We start from the raw sequence: 27,553 nt of genomic DNA, 5'->3' as shown, positions 1-27,553 counted from the left end.
CTAAAACAAATGCACTTTAATACAGGCAAATAAAAGTTGGAGTATTATATCCTGAGAACAACAAAGAGGGTAGGGGCACAGTGGGCAAATAGCTCAATATGAGTTCACAGTTCATTACAGGGGTAAAAAGGAATGATGCAATTCATTGATGTATAAGCAAACTAGGAGAAGAGGTAATTCTTGCCCCTGCATTTCTCATTGCTGAGATTTTTTTCCATGCTAGTAATTCTGAGTCTTTTTACTGGTACTTCCCAGGTCTTGCTGAGATCACAATTTTATCTTTATTATGAATATTTATCCACTGCAAAGAGGGTGTTTATTCCTTGATTATGGCAATAAGTCACCGCAGAAATACATAACAGCCACCTAGACAAACTTCTTACTTAACTTCCTTGTTCATGCCACAGTGGTTTATTCTCATCATCCTTGATAACCTTGAAAACCTCAGAGTAAACAAGTGGATCATCTATTTCCCCCAGTTTATAACATCATTAATCATTGTGTAGGCTGGATACAAATTCCCTGGTACATGTCAACTGTGTTACGATTCAAAGAAGCTAAACATACTAATCTGCAGCCAACTGCAAGCGGTGTAGAGAGAATTGTGACCCAGTATTTTTACTTGTCATTTGACAACATTTCAGATCTTTTGCTTTGTCAGAAAGAGAAATCAGTGATGGAGCCAGGTAGTTTTTTGATGCAATTCTATTGACTACAAAGGAAAACCCTGTTTTCTTGAATGCATTATTAATGCAAGGGGAGGATATATTGTCTTTGACAACAATGCTAGGTATCTTGCCTTAACACTTATTGCAAACAGCCCTGCCCTGATAACTGCATTTGCTCTCATTTTCTACACTGGAAACATAGTGGGCCTAAACTGGGAATTAGTTGAGAATTCAAATACATTTCTAGAACATGGGTACAATAACCAAGGAAATGGTAATGAAGTGGGTTTAGTATTCAGCTGTTGCTTAGTGCGGAGACATGCATCTTGTTCCACATGCTCCCTTTGGGCAAGTTTCATTTTGATTCCTCTATATCCTGTGGAGTACCTGAAAGAAAACAAGACAAAGTGACTTCAAAAAAATGGAAAAGGAGTCTCAAAAGGTGAGACACAGTTGATCCCAAAGTTGTGTTGTTAGTGGGGAGTGAGTATGTCCTCAGTGCACATAGAAATATTAAATATTGTTACTTACATAGCAGACCTTTCACCTCAGGATGTCAGTGCATACTGTAATCATCAATGAATTTAATTTCATAACTACTGAGGAGAGTTAGGTAAGTGTTATTTCTCCAATTTCATGCAGAACAAGTATATAAATGGAAGAAGTGAGAGGTTAATTACCCCAGATATTCAAGGCATTTAAATGCCTAACACCCATTGATTTCAGGCAGCACTAGTTGCCATAAGTTTTGAGTGACTCTGTGATTTGCCCAGCATCAAACTGATTAGTCAGGAAGCTATGAAATAAAAGGCAATCTGTGTATTGCCCTGATTTTCTAACTTTCTTCAAGAGGAAACATCACCTTAGAAATGGGTTGTGAGATTCATCTCATCAAATGTGTCACCTTTACAGTGTAAACATCCACATCTGGACTAGTTATCTGGATGCTCCTTGTAGTCAAGGGAGGGAAAGACAACAGAGATGAATTCCACCTTGGGTGTCTGCACCGCAAAAGCGGAATACCAAAACGCAGTCTACACCAGCTGTGGTCATCCACTTACCCTTGCCTTTCGTATTTGCTATCCTGAGATTCACTGGAAAAAATTATAAAACATATCCAGGGGATTTCCACGCAGTCCTTGATGCTATCTTTAGAGTGCTCTAATGCAGTTTCAGAATAAAGAACTTGTTTGTACTTTTTCTTGTGTCTACTTGTCTCTGCTTTACCCAGCTCAAAACAAGAGAGTTTATAGATTGAACACTTACTGGCTCCACATTCCTATAAAGTTATCATCTCTTGGTTTTGCTGACCTCTGCGATGTCCTGTAGTTATTTTCCATTTACCATAGGCTTTGCCTGAGTTAATGTTATCTGCTGATGATACTTTCATCATTGCAGTATCAAAACAGAGATTTATTCAATCTTTTATACATTATCAAGTATTTTTAAATTGCTTTTTAACTGGGAAAAAATAAGCCATGATCAATATGATCTAGCTACACATTCACTAGAACTGAAAATATTTAGTTACACCCTGAAACATAACAGAAAGTGCATGTTAATAAAAAGAGGTTAGGCACAAACACAGCTCCATCAGCTATACTGCAGATGTTATTATTACAGGTTGAACCTTCACTGTAGAGAAGGAAAAAAAAAAGATAAAACCTACCCATGACTGCTATATTTCCTGCTGGACTTTGATGAGAGCTTAATTTGAAGTTATTTCCAAATAGGAAGCATCATTATCTCAAAGAGTAAATACTGTGAAATTTGCAAGGTCATCCCTTTGCAGAGTGCAGCCAGACTTCTGCATTTCTACAGATGAAGCCATGCGCAAGATGAAGAAGGCAAGCATAAAGGAAGAACATTAGGCACTGGAAATTTTCAGCAAGCTGTGCTTGTGACCCTTGCCTTCTCCAAAGCCTTGGGGAGCGGAAGAACGTGCCCAACCCACAAACCAGCATGAGGGTGGGGGAACAGTGAGGCAGAAGCCTTGTTGAGGTGCAAAATGAAATCACAGGTGTCTTGGAGAGTTGGTTGAAGCTGGAAGTGATGTGCCATCTACAGCACATGTAGACACTTCTATAAGTGAACCTATAGCCACACAGTGGAAAGTATAACAAAGCTCTGCATATTAGAGACCATCTTGGTCTTGGTCACAGCTGTTGGTAGGTTTCTCTTCTGCGAGAGGAGAGTGAGCCTGGATCAGAGAATGGATGCATGACAGTGAGGTAACAACATTGTAGATGACATTGTGGTTGTAGTCAACTTACAATGTGCAGACACACAAAAACCCCAAATCCTCAGAAAAAATCTTACCACTCTGAGGAGGACTGAGCGCATATTGGAGCCCAGAGTGAAAATCTGATGTGGCCCCAGTGCAGGGGAGATGAGCAAAGCTTAAAGGTCTGATATAACAGCAAACTGTCTGAACCGAAAGTCAGTTAATTAAATAACGAAACCCCAATGATATGAAATTCTGCCTCAATAGGTCTTCCCTGCTGAGTCCCCAAAAGAAAAAGCAAGAGGAAGAAAATTCTGGTGATGAATATGTTAAATCTGACATTCATGTAAACTCAGGTTTGGCTGGGCCTGACGGGGTCTGAGCTACACATCTGTTCTGAGTAATGCATTTTGAACTTTAATGGTGCACACTACTGATATGACTTAAAAGCACAGGAGCGCAGGCAAGCACTGGAGGCCTTCCTGCCTCCAAGCACCCGACCTGGCGCCAGCCTTCAAAGAGAACAGCTCTGCCAGGGGTCATCATTCATTGCTCTATCACCACCACCCAAACTTCCCTTTTTTAAAAAAAGTCTCTGGAAATGATGGCTTTTTTCTTTTAGGCAGACGTAGGCTGGTCTAGACATGCACATGATTGTGAAAAAGCCATGCAACATCATCCTTTTCTGTTAGACGGTGCAGTAATAATACATAAATGAAAAATACTGTGCTCTCTTCCCTCTGGTAGAAATAAGACTTGTCCTAATTGCAGGTAATGAGTTCCAGGCTAAATAAGCTTTACCCTATCATGCTAAAATATTAGTTTGGCTACTTTTCTTGCCTTTTTAGTGGTTGTGCATTAAGGACCACAGCAAAGGCTAAGACACCTAATTCCCATTAAACTGTAACTAGCAAGCAGTGCTAGATGTGCATATATTTAAATGAGGGCTTAACAACAAGGTCTGCTTAGATAGACATGCCTTTGTGACATGAGGATTGAAACAGAACCTATAAAAGGAAGTAAGAGACTGCTTTTATAAGATAGCTGGCCAAGTCCCCATCCTACTTATCCTACAGCATATTTGGAGTAAAGTTGCTGAAGCCAATCGAATTAACAAAGGTTTACACCAATATTAACATTACCAGAGTTTGCAGTAAGTTGTTTACCAGGCATTACTGCAGTGCACGCTCTTCTGTCACCAGTCTCAGGCAACAGGAAATGAAAGGAGTCCCGCAACAAGTAATGTTAGTAAGCGGGAATTCGGACTGAGTGATCTCACAGTACATAATACTTCATGCTCTGATCAAATTCTGCCCCACGGTACTGAGTGGCGTGTCTGAGAGCAATCGTAAGAAAAGCATCGGTTTCAAAGCGCAAACCACTGCACAGAGCAGATCCCCAGCTCACTGGCTTTGCTTCACATTGTAAATGAGAAGGGGATTTTGACCCCTTCTTGTGATGTGCCACCAAACAGTCACTTGTTTTTTTTAAAAAAGGTACCAGCTGGGAATTGGACTAACTCACGATGTGCATTCGTATGAACTTGTATGAATCCCTTGACATGGAGCCATAACCAGAGAACAAAACCTGTTTCCCTCCTCCAGTAATTCACCAGGGGAAATCTGACTTCCTGCCCAACACCACGGCTGTGTACTAGAGCTTAGCCAAAGACAAGAGTGGGGGGGAGAGAAAAAAAGCCAAATCAATAACAAAAAGAATCATTGCTGTCAGGGATCAGGAGTGGTGGGAGGGGGGAGAGGTTATGTACGTAATATTATTCACTTTAGGGAGGCTGGAGGAGGGGGTAGTCTGGATAGCATGCTGTAGGCTGTCTTTCAATATTAGACACAGGGAGTTTTTTGAAAATTAACATTAGTACAAAAAGAAGTCACCATAAAACTCCCAAGCAAAATTACCTGGTCTTATTTTAGGTTTCTGTTTGACAGACATTAAATACGTTTGGGGTATTTTTTAGCACATATATGTATATATGCATACAGGCTTTTTTTCAATAGGCATTTATCTTGACAAATGGAGATGCAATCACACCAGGCTGACTATGTTTCCTACAGCAGCTGTTTGGTGTAAAAGGGCTGCGAGAGCCCTTTGCAGGGGTGCTGGGCTGCCCGGGAGGCAGTGGGAGGACAGCCACGGCTTTGGTCAGCTGGCAGCAGCTGTTGGCTGCCTGATCGCAGGGGGATTGACCAGGTCAGCTCGGCCACGGGTTGAGAAGTGGTAACACCCACACAGGAGCAGGGCTGGACTGTGAGGTAGATCCAAATGTACCCTACTAAATGGAACAGCTAGAGAAATAACCCACGTAAGAGCTAGTGGCAGTCTTCTCCAAAATAACCACGTATGGTCAAGGAGAGGGGAGTTAATGAAGTAGCAGCTTAATTAAACCACTTCCAAACATTTTGTCTTTCTTCCTATGCAGCTAGGACCAGGCAAGGGACCTATGATCCTTATGAACCAGGCAAGGGTTGACGCTACCAGTATTTATCACCGATGTGGGAGAAAGCATCAGCACAGAACTTGTCTGAACAAGTTTGCATTAGCCCATTGAATTTGCTCCTATCAGCAACAGGTTTGCTGCACTGCGTGTTAAATGCTGGCACCTGAGAAACAGACCACTTGGATGTAAACGCACCTGTACTTCTAACTCTGGATTTTAAGGGACCTTGGCAGTTTAATATGAACTGAAATTGTAACTGTTCACTGTTGTGGTTTTCTATTTCAGTGTTGTACATATTACACCGTAGTGTTCTACTCAATATGTGGGATAAAATTATGCAGTGACTGATCCTCCGTGGCTTTCACCTGAACAAAACATTCATCATATCACCGTGGTGAACCACTTCTTTTGCAAAGATTGGATGAGCAAGCTAATGTCATGCACTGTGGTCTCATGGCCCAAGTGCACAAAGTTACGCTCAGCATGAATTTTTTGAGATTTATATCCAAAACATTTATATCCAATTAGATGCTACTGAAATCTTCACAGTACCCCTCAAATATTGCCTGAAGTCCTTCAGCCCCTCTGTCAGTAAAATCCCCATGTACTGAGGAGCTCTCTGGTGAGTCTGTGTCCCTGTAGGAATACAATGCAAGACTGGCAAGGAGGATTGTAAACATGCTCAAGTGATGTGCAGTTGGGGTGTCGAAAAACACATATATCATACTAATCATTGTTTAGCTTTGTGTGCTTGATGGGTAGAACGTCTGTGTTTAGATAACATAGGCTTGTGGTAGACTCAGAGGCACCTTATTGAACATCCTTGAGATTCCAGTCCTGCTGTGGGAAAGATCAAAGCACTGTGGAACAAACTATGCCTGTGAAAATCCCTGATATATACAGGTGAAAGCAGCAGGTTTGGGATCTTTTTCTTTTTTTCTTTTTTCTCTTTCTGGCTAGCAAGGACCGAGCTCCGCAGTGCCTGTGCCCCTGCTTGTGTGCCTCTGCCCAGGTGCTGCTGCAGAGATCCCTCAGGTCGCAAGTTAACAAGAATCATTTCATCCATGGTTTTGTTGTTGTTCCTGTGTCCTGCCTGTGTCAGCTCATGCAGTCCCCATCCCCACACTGCAGAGGTGCCCAGAGGCCTCCCCGGTGCCAAAGTCTCAGCAGGACTCTCAAGCATCGTCCTGGGCATCTGAATTACCAGGTCTGACATAGCAGCTTAAAAGTGCCTGCTGTGCCTGTTTGGAAGAGGAGCTTAGAGTCAAGTATCCCAGTCCTTGGTGGGAAAGACACCTTAACATATCCCAAGAGCTTTGGTCTCATGTTTTATCTGTGTGTATCCTGATCACTGAACTGTCTTTTCTGCTGTTCCTATCACTGTCAGTGTAAAGGCCATAGCTGCCACATATGGGTGATTTAACTGGCTTTTGGCACAAAAAGATGCTAATCTACAGCTCCAGGTTTTGTAGGCAAAAGTTTTTGGTTTTGTTTTTGAAGTAATTTTAGACACTTCTGATGAATGGAGTGGTATAGCTTAGGACAGTCTGTAGCACATGCAGTGACATCAGCTGTCAAAATGGCTATCACTTGCAATTCAGTCACATAAAAAGTAGGTATGAAGCCACTCCTACACTAACTTGAACAAAAGTTTGGTGAAAGACTTTAATAGGGCCTGTTGTGATACTACAAGGACTAATGGTTTTAAAGTAAAAGAGGGTAGATTCAGACTAGATTTAAGGAAGAAATTTTGTACTATGAGGTTGGTGAAACACTGGAACAGGTTTCCCAGAGAGGTGGTAGATGCCCCATCCCTGGAAACATTCAAGGTCAGGTTGGATGGGACTCTGAGCAACCTGATTTAGTTGATAATGTCCCTGCTTGTTGCAGGAAGTTGGACTAGATGACCTTTAAAGGCCCCTTCCAACACAAACTATTCTATGATTCTATGAAATATTTTTCATTTCCATTTATTGCATTCCTACTTCCTCCAGGCTGTTGGTGGGTCAGCTGGAATCTGTATACCAAGCTTCATGGCAAGCAGCTCATGAACAGCTGATCAAGTAAGACATCCTTACGTGAATAACCGCTTCTCGATAACAACCTCAGAGAGGTATGCTTCATCTGTGAGGTCTGCCCACAGCAAAGGAGCAGCAATGCAGACTGTGAGTCCCCTGCATCTCCAGGTAGCTCCTCTTTCACTGTGCTGGGAGAGGTGGAGCACTGCGCGGGATGGGGCTGGGGCTGAACAAGTGCAGGAGGAAAGGATAGGCAGATGGCTTACAGGCCATCGCAGCCTGTGCCTAAGACTGTAACAGCAGGCACTCTCTGTTCTTGCTTTCCCTGCAAACTGCTGACCACACTGAGTCCTGCCTGGGGCTCCTGGGATGCACACTTATGTCAGTAGCCTGATGTAAGTGTTTTGATCTAACACAGTACGTGCTGTTTGGTGCTCCCAGACCTGTGAAGTGGCCTAGTACTTCAGATCACACCAAAGACTTGGTGAGCAGAGCACTGAAGTACCAAAAGATAAATATATGTTCTCTCTACACTGAAAATGTAGTAAGTGCTTTCTTCTTTTCTATATCATGTTATGTATTAATATAGTGGTTAGGTCCCTGAGAAATCCAGAAACATAGATGATATTCATATCATCATATAATCATCTAAAAGTATCCTTTCCCCAAACAAAATTAATATGTATGCACAGCCTGCATAGCAATCCCTTCCTGCACTATATTATGAGGAATTCCAGTGCAATGCAAGTAGCCATTAAGCCAATTGGTTTTGCCTTTCTGCTAAGAAAAGAATCTCTGGCTATGTAAGCTTTGTGTCTTAGCAAAGAGACTTCCAGAAGGGGTCACAAAAAGGGAGACTCCAAATAAGAGTTCTCTCTTGCAGAACAGGAAGGAAAAAAATACATGAACTTGAAGAGGTGTCTGGGCAAAGAGCAGAAAGCATCAGAGGGTCAAAATCCCCTAAGGACATTAGGGAAATACCAGAGTATTTTTAAAAAAAGGCCCTACTAGCTTTAATGTTCCCATACAAGTAAATCACAAGAGACAGGCTGGGCACTCATTTACATGGGAGCTTCAGAATGAGACAAGCCTCATGTGACTTCAGGGTTATGAGTAATGGGCCCAGAAAGCAGTAGAGAAAAATCAGTGGGAACCAGGGCATTTAATCTGAAATTCTTCCTCTCTGCAGAGGTTGCAGTTAACAGCAACTGGAGTTAATCAGCCTCCTGACACTGCAGGTGTCATGAGGGAGGCTCTGCCTTTCCAGCAAGCAGGGGCTGATGGCAGCCTCCATCTCCTGGTGCCCAGCTGCAGACATCCCTCCCAACCTTTGCCCACGCTTTCAGCACCAAGGTGTCTGCCTGGTGCAGAAGTTTGATGAATCGAGCGGACATGTGAGTTGCATGAGTTGTAAGGAAAGGGGAAGAGGAGGGTACGGATATATGGAGAGTCAGAATTTGAAAAAGAGGAATATGCTGTAGAGATGGGGTTGGTAGATCCAGCAGGCTCTGCGCTGGGCAGAGTAGGCTGACTTCTAGGTTGTATGCTCTGAAAGGAAGGGTATGTGAGTCCAGAGAGTGCTGGGCTAAATTGTAAGGAGAGCAGTGCACATCAGGAAGGTGGATAGGAATCCAGGAACATGGGCTAGAGAGCTGAATGAATTACAAGGACCAGTTGACCTACAGCAGAAGTACTCAAGAACTTAACTGCTACCTGGTTTCAATTGGGACAGCCCTGAGGCATGTGTTGAGGTGTGCTCCTGGATGGTTAGCAGGGATTAAAGAGTTAACCCGGGTAGGGAGCAGCTGACCTGGAAAGGTCAGCCTCCTAGGAAAGGGTCCTCTTTCCTGACTGCACAGGGACATTTGCAGCCCCGACTCGGTTTTTTCCTTCAGGTCACGGGCAACACCTGAAAGTCATGGTAGTGTACAGTGTTGCCTGTCTAGGCAGAGATCTGAAACAGTGCTGGTGCAGGCATACTCAGGCCATACTGAGGGAGCATTACAGTGCAGAAATACCCTGGCAGTAGGACTGGGTTAGGCTGAGCTTGGGATGACAAGAAAACACCGTCAAGTACTTTTTCAAGTAGCAGTTGGCAACTTGCTTTTCAGGAGCTATTGAGCAACAGATGCCAAGCCCAGAAGGCAAGGGGCTTCCCTGCTGTCCCTGGTGAGGGGAGGTGGTAAGGCTGGCCTGTGCCTTCGGGGCTGCACACAGGGATGGACAGAGGTGGGGATCACATGCTGCCATCACCACCTCCCAAGGGAAACTGGGAAACCCTGGCATAACTGATGGATGAATGAAGAAAGCAAAGTCAATTCAGTCCAGCTTAGTTTCCCTTACAGCCTGGTCCTGCACCATCCTTGGGGACTGAAGATACTCTGCACCCACAGAAGCCAACTCCTTATGCATACTGTCTCTCAACAGTACCAAGAGCCCTTCCTGACAGAACCCCGGCATAACATGAGAATATACATAGACTTACAGCAAGTTATCGCCTCCTCAAAGTGCTTGGCTATATCATCTGAACCAGGGAACACTTGGTAACATGCTGAATGGTGGTCCTGAAATGCTTTTTTCAGAGGGTGTCTCATGCTCAACTGCACTCTCTCTCATCAATATAAAATAGCAAATTCAGTCCTTCAATAATTTATTTCTTTAAATCAGAGAATGTTTTTCAATTATACATTTAAGTTTGTAACTTTCAACACAAGAGTAAATATATGTAAAAAAAAATCCTAGCTGTGCAAATTTCAAGTTGCATTGTTTCAAATAATATAAATATTTTAATAAAACATATGTTCACATTAAGGTTCACAAAATATATAAAATTTAACAGAAATAAGTCATGGATTATTTAATATTTTTTCTTTTTTAAAAAATGTTTTTTAGTAACTAGAAAAAGATCCTAAACTTGAGAAGCAACTTAGAAGAGGTATCACCTCCAAAATCATAGCAGCAAAACAGATGCTGAAAACTTAAAAGGTGTGAAAGGAGAGGAGAGAAGCAGGTACCAGGCACAAAGGTAAAAGCAAGGTCACTAAAGAAAGTATTGCAGACTGAGATGTGGACACATGAACTCCAGGTGTAAAATCTTGACCCTAATGCACTCTTGTTACTGAGCTCCAAGTTTTTAGCACAATAACAGAATTGCATTAAGGATAAAAGAAAGAAGTGTGACAGAAATGGCAGGGGGTGGGATGTATGAACAGCAGCACATGTATTCCCGACAGTTACAATGCAAGAGAAGAGAGTTGTTTTGATTTCAGAACTGAAGCCAAAGGGCTTTGGGGTTTTCTTGTCTTTTGGAGGCAATTCCTTCCATAGAACTGGGGAACAGCAGGATTCCGTTTTCTCATCACATGCGTGTGCTCATGAAAAGTTGCTTCTGTGATTGCCTGTCTTTCCAGCTGTCTTGGGATTTGGGAAAAGATCTAAATGCTGGTTGGGTTAACCATGTTAAAGAAGCAGGCCACTGCTGGTCTTGTTTCTGGCTGTGGTTCACTGAGGGCTCTTCAAACACAGAACTGCTCATCGTTAACACCCTGAACGCCTGTGGGAGCCTTGATGAGCTCTGTAAGAACACCAGCAAGGAAGTGGGCAACCCAAAGCAAGTTTCTTCAAACATCAACTGCAAGTTGCATCAGCCTGTCCTGGGGGATCCCTCTCAGGAAAGACTTGCTTCTGACTGATGTACGCCAACACAAAGAGCTCCTGCACCTCCAACAGTAGCCATGGCTCCTCATCCAGGAGGAGGGGAGGTATTGAGAAAGAGGCAGAATCAGGAAGTTCTTTGGACTCAAATGCTTCACACTTCCTCCTGGGAAGTCCAAGAATTAAATACGGCATTGTAGGAGCTTAGTCATGAACGACAGCTCTGTGCAGAAGGCAACCTGCCCTTCTCAGCAGTCCTTGTATGCAGTGTTTAGAGGAAGTAGCCGTTTATTCCTGTTCTTGGGAATAAACGGGAACACGAGCAGACAGCTTATATTTCCCCCCGCCCCCCCACTCCCAGGACCATTAAGTGTTTTGGACATAGCACCGTTTCAGTGAAGGAAGTAGCTGGTATAGCTTTCTTCTTTACCAACTCCTCTCCTCCGCTACCCATAGATCTGTTTGAACTGGTAGCATTCATTGCAGTAGCCGTTGCACTTGGCATTGCCATAGTGATCACAAGCAGGGGCTCGGCAGTGTTGCTTCGGGGGCTCCTCTGCAGCTGGGTCCCTGGCACTCCCCAATGGTGGAAGCTGACCAAGGCGCTGGCACTCGGGGCACAAGTCATCGCTTCTGCAGGCCTGGTTGTTTCTACACGAAGCCACAGCACACTGTCTCTTCTGGCTACTCAATGCTGCTCGCAGCAAATCTCTGTGCTGTCCTGTTCTCTTGAAAAATGTTAAAACACATTGTCAGTTGCCGTGCTGGCAGCACAAGTGGCTTTTCATTTACTTTCAACTCGGCTCATGGTTTGTATAGGTAACACTGGGGGTTGTTGCAGACACATGCTGCTTCTGAAAAGTACAATACCAAGAGCCAGGTTGGGCTTTACCAAAGAAAATCACAAATTCTGTCATTTCTTAGAAAAAAAAATGGTTTTTATCTTTTGTAACTCTCAATTCTAAAAGGGCCAAAACAAACCAAATAAAAAAAAATCTGAAACAAAGAAAATCTGTAATGGGCTCAGTGAAAAAGGCAACATGAAGCAGACTAAACCCCTTGATGCAGTTCTCCCTGACCAGCAAACAAACTAACTCTTGGTGCAATTTCTTCCACTGAAATTGCTGGTGAAATCCCATCTGAGGTAAAACTGAGCATGGCCATGATAACTCTAAACTGAGAACAACTTTCAGGAGTGCTGCTCAGGTGCATCAGGAAAAAATAATGAGATGCTTTATGCTTGTCTTTCCGTGATACTTAGGATGCAGTCATTTGAGGATTTTCTAGTACACATCCTGAATTCTTCATACAAGAGAAACACATGCAGCGCTAAACAAGAGGAAGATTTTGAGAAGTTCACACTTACTTCTGTCTGTCTCACCAGCTGTTCTTCTGTCCTCCTGGCTTCCTGAAATCGCTGGTTCTGGGCTTTAATGAAGCAGTTCTGGCAGTACCCCTCAAGCATTGTGCTGCCCAGGGTGCCGCACTCGCGTCGCTGGCAGGACACAGTGTTACGGAAGGCGGCAGAGGAGGTCCCCAGCTGACCCGCTCCTGAGGACTTCCTCTGAGATCTCCTCTGGTGTCGTAGCAAAGCACTGTCTGTAATGCAAAGTAAGGACAGGAGGAGCTTGAATGTGCCCAATAGATCTGTTAACCCAAAGCAACTATAGAAAGCTCCCTGGTTTAAAAATAAGAAATAAAAATAAATCTACTAGCCTCAAACATGGGTTTTTGACAATCCTGAGACCCCTCAGTTGATGCACTTCTCTCCATGCTATATAAGTAATGGAGATAATATGGCCACATTTTCATATCAGAAGTTGTTGAAACAGCTGATTTGGGAAAAACTTGCCCTCAGTGGGAAAACTAGATGCCACTGAAGTCAAGTGGAATTTCACCTTTGGCTTCAGCATGTCATCTGTGACCTACCCTGACACTTCCCTTTCAGCCTCCCCCATTTCAGGCACATTGCGCAATGGAAGTACAGTGGCACAGAGCTTAAAGGGAAAAAGAGTCTTACGCTTTTTAGTCTCATGAAGCAACCTTATATATTCCACAATCAGAATGAAAAAATTTTCATTGTGAACAATGCTGGAAAATAAGTTATTGCAAGCTGGCATAGAAGTTCCCTAATTTGAAAGTATGTGGAAAGCGCACCATTGTGAAAGATCTAGATGATCTTTAAAGGTCCCTTCCAACCCAAACCATTCTATGTTTCTATTGGCACACTTGTCAGCAATGAAACAGTCTTAAAAGATATGAAATAATTCTCTTAAATGTGCCTTTCACCCTCTACACCCAAGGGCTCTTTGCCTGTGTAACAGAGCAGTATCATGAAAGATGGAAGATTTCATGCTGTAATTTATTCACAGACTATTATCTTTTTGAAGGCCTGCCTTTAAACACACACATGCATGCACGCACATGATATTACCCCGAAAGATTTCTAGGTAGATTATAACAATACACTCCTAAGTTACTCCAAAATACAAGCACATTATCTACAGTCAACTTCTACCTGCTCTGCTTATCAACGTGACTTCAGTAGTTACTCCAGAGTATTATACCTGTTACACCCAGAATGGATATGGATCTTCAAATTCATCCCAAGCTTTTCAAAAGCCTTGCTAACATAACTGGTTTTCAGTACCATCAATACAATAGCATTTCCCTTACTGATCCCTACAGCTTGTCTAGCTGTGAAGAAAATTCATACCAAATCATGACTGCAGCGGATGGTGGGCAGGGATCAAAACCCACACCCTCTTGAGCCAGTTTTGCTTCCATGAAAGCTGATGGGAAGTTTTATGAGAGATTTCACAGATTTCCCACACTGTTACTGTGTGCCCCTTTACAGGATAATAACAGCCAAAAAAGCACCTTCTCCTCACACTGCTGCTCCTGTTCTGCACTGTTTTCATCACCCCCTGCCCTTGTACCACCCAGTGCACGCTCCATAGCTCAAGGAGGCCAACCTGAAGCCAAAGTGTGCCAAAGCTTACCCCATCTGCACTTACCGTGGTTTTCCCTGTACTCAAAGAAACACAGTGTGCAAAAGCCCTCATTCTGCGATGTCCCAAAAAACTTGCAGCCAGGTTTTCTGCAGAGGTTACCTCCCCTCTTCTCCTCAGGAGGTAGTGCTGGTGGCAGGGGCTCCTCACCGTGGCTGTTGGGAGCCTGGTGGCAGGAGTGCTGGAGGAGGCTCTGCGAGATCTGGGACGGGTCAGATGTTGATCTCTGGTGGCACGTGGGCATGAAAGCAGGGCTGCCATTTGAGAAGCGCTCTGTAGACCTTTTGAAGCAAGTGCTGCATATGCCGTTGAAGGTCCTGTTGGCCTTCTGACAGCACACCTTGCATGTCGCATAGTCTGAATGTCTCTGGTCATCCAAGTTGTTGCAAGGACCAAGCTGTCTGGAGTTGTAGCAGCGTTCGCAAAGCCCATTGTGTTGCACATTCAATGTAAATGGGCAGTCTGGTGTCCTGCATTTCATGGCCGTGGTCTCGCTGTATAGGAAGAGACTCGGAGCAGTCGGAGGTGCAGAGCGAGGCCCTGTTACAGGCCCTTCAGATGTCCATCCCCCAGGTTCACAAACATCCCCACGGGAGGAGCCCGACCCAGCTGCCTTCAGTTTCTCAGGTACTGCTTTGGAGGTCTGCTTTCTTCCTTTGCTTCCTTGGGACCTCCGCTCAAAGCACTCATGGCAGTAGGGCTGGGTGTTCACAGACATGTAGAAAGGGCAATTTGGAGTTTCACATTTCACCTGTAAGAGGGAGAGCTGGGAAAAAGACAGTTCCTGTCTGTTTCTGGAACAGGTCTCTCTTCTAGCAGGTTCAGCATTCTCCTGCCACTTCTTGTACTCATGCTGTACCAGTTGAAAGTAATCTTCTACAAGATTTATTTCTTTGGGTAGGTTGCCTTCATCTAACCTGACAGCCAAAAAAAGGAAGATTGCGTCAGTGGTTGAAAAGGGCAGATGGTGGGGGTGGAGGCAAATACAAGCAATGTGGGGAGGAAATGTAGATTTAATGCACATCCATATTACTCAGCTAGAAGATCCAGGATGTTAAACTGTTGCTGTAAATGGAAATAATTTTAAAAGCAGGTGTTCAGTGATGTCAAATGGAGACTTTCACATCTAAAGAAATGATCTTACACAATGCTAAAACAGAAGTATTCTTAAAAGGATTTTCTAGGTGAGGGTTTTCTGTCTGATAGCTGTTTGCACGAAGAATACGGATAATCTCTCAAAAGTGAAAAGAAACATGCCCCCAATCTTGAATTCCTCTGAAGGCCAATGCTCAGCTGAGCAGAGGTTAGAGAAGAATACCCCTTTCTTTACCAGCCCATGCTAAGAACAAGTCTTTCCTACAGTGGGCTCAGCACTTCATGATACAGTTTATTATGAAATCTGCTCTTGGTTTTGCCCTGTTGGGTCTGTATCTACCAGCAGAATTCTTCAAACAAACTACAGGGCTTCAGTGTGGTTTATGTAACACTAGCATCCATCACACCATTCCTACTCTGCCCGACCACAGGTAAAACCCCACACCACAGCTTCACCACCACAGTTGGTAGGATGAGGAGCTAGCATTACTGGTAATACTCCAGAACACATTCATGCAGTGGAACTAGGGAAGCTGGACTGCTACTCTTTACATATGCATATATTCTTCGGGTAGGAGGACTTCAATTTTCGAGGCTCCTAAACCAGAACCATCCAACAGCATAAAGATATCTCCCTGTGTGGTAATGGAAGCAAAGAGGGAGGATATAGGGAATTGCTTCCCTCCCACACTCACGAAGGGGCTGGGTGGACAATGCTGCCAGTGTCCCCCTAAATGTGAGAAGCTGATGGGTGCCACCAGCTGCCCCCTGCATGTTACTGAAGCTCAACTGTCAGGGTGATGAGCACGGATGCAAGTTCCTCCACCAGCCACAGCTTCCTGCCTACTGCCGTACTGCAACAGCACAGAGCGTCAAGGCATCTGTGCTAAGAACTCACTGCCAAGTACCTTTCCTAGGGCAGCCAAAATTACACCAACGGCCCTTTATGCAATGTGCCTTTACACAAAGCACAAGAGCTCGGTCTAACTAGTTCCTGGGTTTAACTACTTTTCAGTCACACTCCTGTGTAATCTAAAAGTCAGTGAAACTAATCCATTGGGTTTACTCTTCCAAAATACTAGTTTCAGTCTGCTAAGTCTGAAGACATTTTTGCCTTTAGATTTGAGACTGGTCTGAGCTCATACCACTTCAAAGAATGTCAACAGTAATGTCAATATTTAATATTTCAGAGGGTAAACACGTGTGCTACCGTGGAAGGAAGGAAAGACCGAAGAAACACGCTGGGCTGCCCAGCTTCTCCCACCTCTGCAAACAAGATAACTTTGAGGAAACAGGAATGACACTTACTTTGCAGCATTAATTAGATGAGTTGTACCATGATCCCAGCCTTGCACTGGGATTTCTATCACTATCAAGTAGTCTTTTAGCAGCTGCTCTTTCTCCCTCTCTTCTGCATCTGTCAGAAAGTGCACACTCAAATCCTCAAATCTGCCTCGTTCACTGGTGACCAGAGGGACAGCCCGGATTTCTGTGGGGAGACAAGATGGGTTATTTTACCAGGCAGGTAAAGATGTCACCACTGCTGCTGAATTTCAGAGAGAGAGAACGGCTGGCCAGAGCAACCAGTTTCTGAACAGTGACACTGGGGGAGGATGCAAACACATCTGCATCACAAACCTAGTCCCAACCCATGGGAGTCTTAATGTCCCCATAGCAATTTTCTTCTCAGTGTGGGCAGCACTGTAGACCTTAGTTTGTTATACCTTTCCATGGAATGATGGCCTAACCTGAACCTGGAGAACTGCTATCCATTCAGAAGAGATCATTAAAAACGTCAAAGCATATATTTCACTATCCCTGCCAGGCAGCTGTACACTGCTGTCAGACCATGTCCTTCAAAGCTTCATCTCTTATGATGAGGTGTGGAAAGGAGGCCAGAACACAATGAATCAGAGGTCACTCTTTGACTGATTCCATCTTGCAAGCCAGTGAGTTGCATTCTACTTTCAGCCAGCATTTTAAAGGCAACCTTTACTTTCTATTCAGATTTACAGACAAGGCTGTTTCTGCTCACATTTTAAGAACATATTCTAGAGGAATCTTTTACATTTAACTTTAAAAATGCAAGTCTAAACCAGATTATATTTTAAATGCTTTATCAGCATGATGATATTGAAGAAGCTACATAAATACCAAACAAGGTACTTGAAAAATACCTGGCCCACTGTCCTTCAGAGTCACTAGTGGTGTAAAATGCATGTTGTCGTAGCCAAGCACAATTGGGTATCTGTAGCATTCTTCAGCTGGCCAAAGAAGAGGCAAGTAAATACCACCGACGTTCAGAGGAGCAAAACTGGAGCCTGACTCTAAACTTCTCACCACTTTATCTGCATAAGGAAGAAAAAGAAGAAACACACATAAGTATGTGCTACAGGCAAGAGAAAACATATTCTGGGTGTTTTAGAACAATTGCTGAAAACACCCCATTCTGAAATGCATGTACCTGAAAACAAATATTGAAGTAAGATTACTAACACAGTGCAGAGTAACATGTTGACTGGCTAGGCAACTCACCTGCAAGGACAATGACTGGCCTTCTGAGGATGTTAGCAAGGATGAAGATGTGGATTTCTTCCAGTGCATTATATGGAAGCCTGTTTCGAGCCCCCGATGTTTCTGGGGAGGTCATTTCAATGAGGTATTCCCACTCCTCCTCCCAGTTCTGAGGAAAGAAACATCTGTCAGCAACGGTTCAAAGACATGGAGGTCAAAGGAAGACTGTTTCTGCTCTCCACTAACGGTGGAATCCGTGAAGCCAAAAACCAAATTAAATCAGTAAGGCAATGCTGACGAGCACTCAGAAAACAGCACCATTTCCTCAGACCATCTTACCCGGGTGTCATAGTGGAGTCCTGTTTCTACAAACTCCTGGGATTTAATAGCCTCCCGCTGCCAGCGGAGCTTGAAGTTCCGTGTGTCAATCTCCCTGAGTGCGCTAAACAATGTTTTTCTTAAGACAAGGTCGATATCTTCGATACCCCACATGTACTGTGATGCAGCATGCATGAGGCAATTTCCATCACCTGCAAAAAAAGAAAAAGTACAGTACTTCTAAATGGCTACTTAAATAAAACCCCACAAGCATGCGGGATGTAGAATTATGCTGCGCGTATGTACATTCCCTGTGCACTTCTCTCTAAGCCTTGACAGAAGGGTTTTAACAAGGACACCACAGCTATGAGCTCTCTGGTCAGAGACAGAAAGGAAGGAGGTCCCCTCTCTACTGCTTTTGTGCCTTCACCAGTTAGTGTTAAGCAATGCCCCTTATCTATCTTGCTTAACTTTAACTGATATAAAGATCTAATTTTTGGGGCAACTGCAAATATCAAACAGAGTTTGACAGCAAAGTCATCTTAAAATTACAAAAGAACATGTAAATCTCCCTCATCAGTGTTTATACAAATATACACCTGATGGCACAGGGTAGAGGTAATGGAAACCACTAAGAAAATACTATGGTAACACCAAGCCTCACGTCCATCGATGAGCACTGCATTGAAAGTCTTGGCACTTGACTGTGCTTGATGGAGGAATTGTAATTAAAAAAAGAGACAGAAAGGGGAAAGTAGGTGATTTATGTAAAGCAATCACAGGAACACCTCTTGTCACCTCAGAACTGACGGTATGCTGGGCTGTTAAATATTTTATTCAGAGGGTTTTTTAAAAACACAAAATTGAAACTAAATAAATGAAAAACATAATGATTTGGTTTTCATTTAGACACTCTCCTTGCATTGAAAAAGTCCTCTCTACAGGTAGGAAAGAAAGAGATGTTCTGCAATTTCAGAGGGGAAGAAACTGAGAATCAGAAGAGTTAACTAACTTAATTAAAAGGTGTGCAAAATATGCCTATGGCTGGGTTTCAAATTCTATCTCTAGTCATCTTCTTCAAACAGGGATGTCTCTCCTGAAAGGGAGACATCAAGAATCATTACTGTGATATCCTCAGATTCAAAACTAGGTCTGATGCTTACTACAGTTGTAAACAGATTCATCCAATCCTAAGAAACCACAGCAACTGGAATAGAGGGCAGTTTGCCACATGCATTATGAGCTCAATTATACTGTTTGTGAACACTTTTGCTACTTTTTCTATGCAGAGAAAAACCTACAACAGACCCCAGACCCTGAAAAAGGTATCATTTGACATCTACTCAACACTTCATAAATTGTTATGGACTCAGTGCGTATTAGGTTCCTGCAACAGCCTTCTGGTTTCTGAACGCTGTCTTGCAAAGTTTACTTCAAGTCCTTAGGCTGCTTACTTGAGCTTAAAAATCAGGGAACAACATATAAGACAGAAAAACTGACTGGGTTTCCTTCTGACCAAGAAAGATGACATACTAATCCTGTTAAAATTTTCCCTTTGCAAAATCTAGAGCAAAGATAAGATTTTTTTTTTTTTTTCCCTCTCTCTCCGAGAGCTCACTTTCAGTTCTTTATTGAGAAGCGCTGCCCAAAATTCCTTGCACAGCACTTGGAATTCCCCCGCACCGTTTGACTAGCAATTGAGCAACAGTTGTACTTTTTGTTCTGCGGTGTGCAGGGCTGAACAGCGAAGCCTCCCTCGGACTTTCCCGGGGGGTGTGGCTGGGCAAGCTGGAATGAATGCCGATTCATTATACAAGTGAAATCTCTACAGCCAATAGATGCTGGAATTTTAATTAATTTTTTTTTGAAAAAAAAAAAACCAGTTTCAATTTTTATACCTCCTACTGCTTTCCTTCTATCCTCCATTCACATGTCTGCAAAGAAATGTGTGGTGATTCAAAAGGGCTTTTTTAATTAAAAAAACCCCACCACTCCACAAATTCATATACATATTAGGTAAAATATACATCTAAAGATCCTATAGGAGATACTTTCTCTGTTTGCAACAATTACAACCTTCATCAGAAAAAAACCCAGAATTTTCTGAAGAAAGCCCACTGTTGACTGAAAGAACTAATATATTCCTCTCACATCTATGGGTTAAGCAGCTAAATGCTTTAAAAAAATATTCTTCATGCCAAATGGGAGAAAAAAAATTCCCATGTTATTTTCTGGGATCATACAGGGCTTCTCCAGGCTTCTGTCCCTTCTTTCCAGGATCCTCTCCTTCAGTCCAGTCTATCTTCTCTCTCCTGCAAAGGTCCCTTGCTGCAACTACTTTGCATAAACCACAGTTCCCAAAGCCACTCCTTCTACTCATGCACTTAATAACCCTAAAGCACTGAACTGAAGCTGAGTTCATTGGCTGCACAGGGTACAGAGGGACAACAAACTGAGCCCTTGCTTTCCCTTCCTTTAACCTGCCCAAATATTTCAGCATCTTGTATACTGGTATGCCTGCTCACGGATGGGATCCAAATCACCAGTCCACAAATTGTTCCGATTTGTAACACTGGACAACAGTCATGAGACAACACAAGAGGTCACAGTTCTTGAATACAGTGGTGTCAGCAACAAGGGCCTGTCCAGGCAGTGTTAACCCCTGCAGGACTCGTATTGACAGGAGATGGGGGAATTCCAAAACCATTGCTCTTTGCCCTGGGCAAAAATTACACACACTGCCCATTTTTCTAGTAAATCTGTTGGAGTGTATCTCTTGGGGTGAAGTTTTGAAGATGCAACACTTGGAGTGATATTACCTTTTCGGTATCTGTAAAGTGCTGCCTGCCCTAGCTGCAACTCCAGTCCTTCTGGAAGTTCAAGATTACATGATCTCCATGCACAGTCTAATTACAGTCATGAGAATTTTACACCAGTGCAGAGGTAGCCCATGAAAGCCCACCAGAAGGTCAGTGCCTCTGTAACAGTTACAGAGATGCACATTAGGATCAGGCTCTTCTAGGCTGGGGCAGTGACATCTACACAGCGGTTCTATATTTATGGCTTTTGCACAATACAGCTGTGTACAATCAGACTGAAAAATATGGTAGAACTTGAGATGGAAAGAACGTGGACTAGGAAGATAACAGCAACATGTATATAAGCAGATATAAAAAGAAGCATCCACAGAAGATAACGTAAGGACTTCAACGAGGCTGCAGGTCCACCACACCCAGTGTTTCTATAACCACTGTGATCTGCTCCTTGAGCAAAGAATATGTATTTTCCATGTTCTTGGGAGGCCTCACTGTCCCAGTCTGCCCTTCTAGTTTGGGGCAATCTCTGCTGTAGGGAATCCTGAGTCCAGGTTTGCAGCTGTGTGACCGCAAGTCATAGCCATGACCGAATCTTTCCTCCACCGAATGTGAAATGCCCAGCGACTCTTACAGTCACGTGCAAAAGTTTCCTGCTCGAGACTGTGGACACGTGTAACCTATTCAGGAAATCTTTGCAGTACTGCTGTACCTTTTAATTTACAGCACTTGATGAAATACACACAAAGTAACCCAAAAGCCAAGTCCTAAAATCAGCATTGACCCTTGAAAGAAAAGGGCACTGCAAACTTTGCGTTGTACAAAGATGGCGGTCAGTCACTCACACAGGAGTTACTGGTGAGCCCTGAGGGAAGGCAAGAGCTGGCAAACCCCAGCAGGTAGCTGAGGAAGAGGGAGCCAGCCGGGTGCAGGGCGCTGACTCCAGGGCCAGCAAGGTCAGGTTCCCAGAGGCTCCACGTCTGGGACGCTCCTGCTGGCATTGCTGTTAAAGCTGGATCAGCAAGCGAACCTTGTCTGCCAGCTACAACAACAGGGCTTATGGTAGGATGTCAACTTCTGCTATATATATATGGAAATGCATCCCTGTCACTCAAAGCATCTGAAGTCTTCTCTTGCCTGGCATTAAAGGCTGCTTGGCACTTCCGACGAGGCAGCCAACACATAGCAGAGTCAGATTCACGGAAAGGCGATGGGTTGCAAGTCGAGTTTCCCGCCTGGTATTTTACTCTGACGTGCCACAGGTTACTGATATTATGAAAATATCTGTGAAATTTTCAGGCTATTCATAATACCATGATAAGGGCAGGGGTCTGCTACAGTCTCAGGACAGTACATCATGTGGAAAGAATTTTAGTTTGCAAAGCTAAGATTAAAAGGCACCACTTTTTTAAAGCCGTGCGCTTCTGTTTCAGTAACGTGAACTCAGATGCTATTAATAAAGGTGCTACATTTGTACTACCCGTTTTAATGCCAGTGCAAAGACCTGCTCATAACTTACCATTAGTCTTCAAAGGGACAAGTCTCCGAACTTCCATGCACCAGTTGAGCTTCCTCTGGCGCTCCAGCGAAGTCTGGGTGGCCTGGTCAGTCAGGGCCTTCTGAAGTGCTTCCCGAAATTGAGGACAAAACTGGCACATTCTGAACATTTCTATGGTGTATCTGTGCATAGTCCTGAAGTGGTGAATTATTCCACTGGGGGGTCTGACCAGATCTTCAGGTGTCCTCTCTCTAATCTTCATGGCTTTCAGCATATTGCTCTGATACAAAGCTTGAGGAAGGATGTGTTGGGCAGCCATGTTTCTAGAAGACATCTGAAATGAAAAACAATCCTTTTATTGGCATGCTAGTGTCCCTGCATCACAGTGCTATGGCTTCTGCAGAGATTGAGAAGGCACTTTCAGGAGCAGGATTCTGGCTGCAGTTTTGCCTAAAATGAGCACAGGACGGATGCAGTCCACTGAGCCTTACACAGGTGATGATTTTAAAGCTCATATCCATCAGCCTCTCTGCATTACTCCCACTGACCAGCTTATTCCAAGCATTTACTGTGATCATTTACTGAGATATTAAAGAGAATTTATTCAGAACTAAGGAAATTGCATCATCATTCCAAAAAAAAGCATTTAAATCAAAGTAAGGATAAAAGAAGGCAAGATCAAGGGAAGGGAAAATTATCCTGGAAACTTGACTAATTGATAATTGCACAGTGTAATCCCATATGAACTTGCTGAACTTTCAGCACGTTTCAAGCTCTTGTTTTGATGACATGCCAAAAAAAGCAGATAATGACCATTTCAGATTTCCGCAGCCCATACATTCTGAGAAATGATGCTTGGTACAGTACAAAAAGAGCCCCAGGAATTACACGCCATGCCAGTATCTGTCCCATACTTACAGTGGCTGAAGATGGCAAATGAGGAATTTGTCGCAGAGCAAGTTACTCAAGGACAGACTTATGTTACTCTTCTTGAGGCTCCTTGTATTTTGTGAGCGGTAGAGCTACTGCACAGAGGTGCTTGTGCTGTGTGTGGGGGTGAAGAGTGCAGTGCTGCTATTACTCAGCAGTAAGTCAACATAGCTGAAAAAGCATTTCCACTTGGCTCAAAAACCCCAATATTTTTCCACAGTGGGACATGTAATGTTTGCTGCCCTGCATCCCTTTCTGCAGTATCTCTGGCCTCGTGGGCTACAGCAGGAAGAACAAAAAAAAACCCATAACCTCAAACTGTCTACACTCTCTGAAATACTTATTCAGAGCACACTAACTCTGTGGCTACCTAGAGCCAAACATAGGACCACATCCCTCAAAACTCCCGTGCACTACAGTAACACCACCAACAACCTATTTTTACATGGAGAGACTCTCCATGCTGTCCATGTATGTTATTGCTCTGTTTAAAAACAAAGCAACATTTCTATTAAGACAAATAAAGGTATGCATGGCTAACATGTTTAAAATACAGCTGGTCACAGAGCCCACCATTGTGATTATAAATCTAGAGACAAATACCAAGCCATAAGTATATATCAAGGTCTGGATATATACCTTGCCAAGTACAGGGAGACAAGAAGCAACTGAAAACTGGTTTATGCAAGTATTTGGAAGTCTTCTCATGGAGATGGGTGGTGTCTGGAGGGCCAGAGAGGGGAAGAAGGACCACAACCTGACAGGCTGACCTGGGAGGCACTCCCTTGCACAGAAGGACTTCAGCACGCCCTTCCCCACAGGGAACCAGGTGCTCTCTCCTCTTCACCCAAACACTTCCACTGGCAACATCCACCTCCAACCGCCCCGCCAGAGCGCTGGAAAGGACCCTGCCAGGGTAAGAGGCAACCTCAAACTCCTGCTGCCAAGAGCTTCCCTCTATAACCTGAGAACCAGCTGATGGAGAGATTCAGTGGCTGTCCTGTCAAGCCTAAACAGAGGCAGGTGAAACACGAGACGGTGCAAAGTCCTCTCTGCTCAGTCAGGGCAATGTCATTCACACAATGTCTCCTCTGCTCCTATAAGAGCACTGGGGACAGGGCTCGGAGCTGCCACATCTTGCAACACGTGGAAAAGCTTTCCTTTAGCTAATAAAGATGGCATATTCTTATCATTCCCCCACCAGCATACAGCCTTAGAATGGAAATAACACATTTTCTCATCCACTCCCCCCACCAATAGTTTTACACGTGCTATTTATGTAATCCTATATTTAACTGTATGAATGATTTAAGAAATATAAACAACCCCTTATTAATCTGTTCAATAACCATAGCTATACTTTGCTCTGAGATGACCAAAATACAGAATTCCTTACTTATGTAAATAGAGCCATTGAGTCAATGGGACTTTTTTACATGAATAAAAACTAATCGCATGATTAAGCACTACCGGTATTGACCCTTGAAATGGTTATTTCCAGCTTTAAGTAACAAAAACTACTGAGTTTACAGAAGCATTCACTGAAACTATATTATTCAATATTATATTCTACATGCATCTTTCCCCACACACACATGGAAATTACTGTATGTGCTATTTACAGTCATTAAATGTCAATCAAGGCAAAAGCTGAGCAACCCTTATTTTGAAAAACAATGTGATGGAACAAACAGAACTCAATAGCCACTTAAGCCAGAGATTTAAAGAACAGAAAGCTCAGCTACAACTATATTAGTTTACACTGTACTGTGCTATATTACTGTATGCTATACTACTTTAACCTTTCGACATGTAATGACTACAAATTCTCAGAAAAGCACCACTGTAAACAGTGATTAGCTACCCGAGGCAGCATCCTTTTTGAACATGTAATGCTGAGGATGCTGGCCTCAGGAAAGCTGAATACTGTTCTGAGATCTGCCAGTGGCTTCATAAAGTTATTAAATTTATTATTACTATTAAAGTTGTTATTAATTTTCTGTCCTCTATCTGAAAAACAGCAATAATAAACTCTTTCCCATAAAGTACTAAGACAACGCTGAAATAAACGTGCTTAATACACCTTCAGCGCCCCTGGATTTCTATGCCTGGGTCTTTGTCCGAGTGCTCGGTACAGAACTAAGTGTATTATCATCACTCTTCACCAAGGAAGACGCTGAGGACTAACAGTGTTTTATACACCCCAGGGCTGGTTTACACGGCGTAGTTCCCGAACTTACTGGTCTGCTGGAAGCAAGCGTGTGCAAGATGGAAACGACAACCGCTATTACCACCTGCCAGCTTTACAGAAGGAGCTCGAAGAAAACACCTTTTCCCGCAGCGGCAAGCGCTAAGAGCAAGCCCAGCAGTGGCCCCGCCACTCGGTTTCCCCGAGATCCGTGCCGCGGGGAGCCGGCCGAGGACCCGCGGGGGCCGGAGTCCCGCCGAGCCCGGGCCAGCGCCGGTCATCAGCGGGCACCATATCACCGCCCGGCCGAAGATGCCCCCCGCCAAGCGGGAGACACCAGGCAGCCCCCCCGGAGCGGCGGCGGCTCGGCTGCCGGGCGGAGCAGGACCAAACCCGGCTGGTGCCCCGGGGACTCCTTCTGCAAGCGGGATGGGGGAGACGAAGCCGGTTCGGGGGTCCGCCGCGCTCTGCCCTGCCCGTGCCCGGAACGGCGCTCACCTCTCCGCGGCGGGCTGCCCCTCCGGTCGATCCTGCCGGTAACTCCTGCTCAGCAGCGGGGCTGGGGCTGAGGCGGTGGGACGCAGCCGAGCTCGGGAGCCATCAACCCCCGCCGAGCCGGGGCTCCCTTCCCTCCGCCGCCCCCTCCCCGCCGGAGCTGCTGCCGCCGCCGCTGCCGCCGCTGCGGAATGAAGGGCTGAGTCGAGCCTCTTGTTGTGTTTTTTTTTTTTTTTTTTCCCCTTTCTGTTTCAGCGCCCGGACGCATTAAAAAAAAAGGAAAAAGAAAAAACACACAACAAAAAAAACCCCCACCGGGGATTTCCACCGGCAGCGCCGGGGACTTTCCGACATGTGACAACCGGCCGCCGCCCGCCCCGACCGCCGCCGCCAGGGGGCGCCGCCACGCGCCCGGCCCAGCCCCGCCCCCGCCCCGGCCCGCCGCCGCCGCCGTGACTCACCGACGGGCTTTTCGGGAGCCGGGCTGTCATTTTTTCCTTCCTTATTTCGTTTGCTTCCCCCCCTCCTCCCCGTGTGTGTGTGTGTGCCCGTCCCGTCCCGGAGGCCTCGCTCCGCTGCGGGGCCGGCCCGGTGCTCGGGGGGGCGCGTGGGAGGGCAGCCCGCGGCCCGAGGGCTGGGCCCGGCGCTGTGTCCCGGTGCGGAGCTTCGTCCTGGCGCCGCCACGGCGGTGTGAAAGGTCGCTCGGGCACCGCGGAGCTATGCTGGGGAACCGGCAGCCGCAGCCAGTCGTGCCCGGCCGTGCCCAGAGGTCGCGGCTGCGCCCTGGGTGTATCCCGGCTGTTCCCTGGGTGCACCCCGGCAGCACCCCGGCACCCTCTGGGCGCCAGTGGCGGCAGCAGCAGCAGCAGCAAGAGGCGCTGACTTCCCCAGGGGCCGTCACCTCACACGGGCAAGCATGACAAGGGGTCCGCGGGGCTCCTGGCCCACGCAGAGAGGTCTCGGGGTGTAGGTGCCCACACCCCTGCAGCTAACAGCCCAACGGGATGGCAAGGGAGCCCGTCCCGTTAGAAGCTATTGCTCTTCTGGACTGTTTTCGAACCCAGACACGTTGGTTTTTTCTCATGTAGCTTGCATCTGCTTCACAGTTTTGGCTTTGTATTGTAAGTAACCACAAGTGACTTAATTTCTTTAAGGGGAGGTTACAGTTATATGTAATCCCATAACTCCATATGCTGGCATTTTAGGCAGGAGATGTTAAAGTGCTTTAATCCAGCCCTTCGCAAAGCAAGGTCATTGCAGGCAAGGGGCAGAACTTTGGACTAAAGTTATCAAATCAGGGAGATTTTAGTGCCTGAGTGTGTTTGTAAACTTGACCATACCTAGCAGTGTGTAGGAATCTTTACATGTGATGATTGTAATCAATTAATTCACACCTTTAAACAATATCCTAAAATCTGTGCAATGGAAAAGCCCACTGAATAAAAAACAACACTTGAGACCTCTAAATATGATTTATGGATGGGATTTATGCTGGGAAAAGGGCCTTGCAGCATGAAGGCACCCAGAAATGAAATACAGTGCAATGAAGTTTCCTGCAGTCTTAAAAGACTTTATCCTCAAAGATGCTGAGCTTCTGCCCGTTCCCAAGCATCCACCGCTCGCACTGGCTCGATGAGAAGCTAGGGTTGCTCCACACCTTGAGACCAGGTCT

General features: G+C 44.8%; 1 protein-coding gene across 3 annotated transcripts; it reads right to left on the bottom strand.

Moving 5' to 3' along the window:
- Position 1: 1 nt before the first annotated feature.
- On the bottom strand, positions 2–26,420 carry TNFAIP3 (TNF alpha induced protein 3). Of its 3 annotated transcripts, none has more exons than XM_074862637.1 (9): positions 25,885–26,420; positions 22,290–22,602; positions 17,979–18,169; positions 17,661–17,808; positions 17,303–17,473; positions 16,434–16,614; positions 14,037–14,947; positions 12,386–12,618; positions 2–1,055 (listed from the first exon to the last, which is right to left on the bottom strand). In XM_074862637.1, exons 2-9 carry the CDS (start codon positions 22,600–22,602, stop codon positions 1,038–1,040), a joined length of 2,166 nt encoding a protein of 721 aa, XP_074718738.1. In that variant the 5' UTR covers positions 25,885–26,420; the 3' UTR covers positions 2–1,037. The 3 variants fall into 3 exon arrangements, with proteins under 3 accessions (XP_074718738.1, XP_074718736.1, XP_074718737.1); XM_074862635.1 differs by lacking the exon at positions 2–1,055 and adding an exon at positions 9,999–11,747 and having other exon boundaries at positions 25,885–26,418; XM_074862636.1 differs by lacking the exon at positions 2–1,055 and adding an exon at positions 11,574–11,740.
- Positions 26,421–27,553: the final 1,133 nt, after the last annotated feature.

The sequence above is a fragment of the Strix uralensis genome, chromosome 3 (genome assembly GCF_047716275.1).
Source record: "Strix uralensis isolate ZFMK-TIS-50842 chromosome 3, bStrUra1, whole genome shotgun sequence".
NCBI classification, from domain to species: Eukaryota; Metazoa; Chordata; class Aves; order Strigiformes; family Strigidae; genus Strix; species Strix uralensis.
Note: the sequence above shows the minus strand (reverse complement) of the source record. Positions and strands in the feature narration are given on the sequence as shown.

Coding starts and splice junctions, on each gene's coding strand:
- TNFAIP3 (XM_074862635.1), bottom strand. CDS start 22,602: ATGTCTTCTAGAAACATGGCTGCCCAACACATCCTTCCTCAAGCTTTG. Junction 14,948..16,433: donor CATCTAATTAATGCTGCAAA/GTAAGTGTCATT, acceptor TTTGGCTGTCAG/GTTAGATGAAGGCAACCTAC. Junction 12,619..14,036: donor TGAGTACAGGGAAAACCACG/GTAAGTGCAGAT, acceptor TTTGCATTACAG/ACAGTGCTTTGCTACGACAC.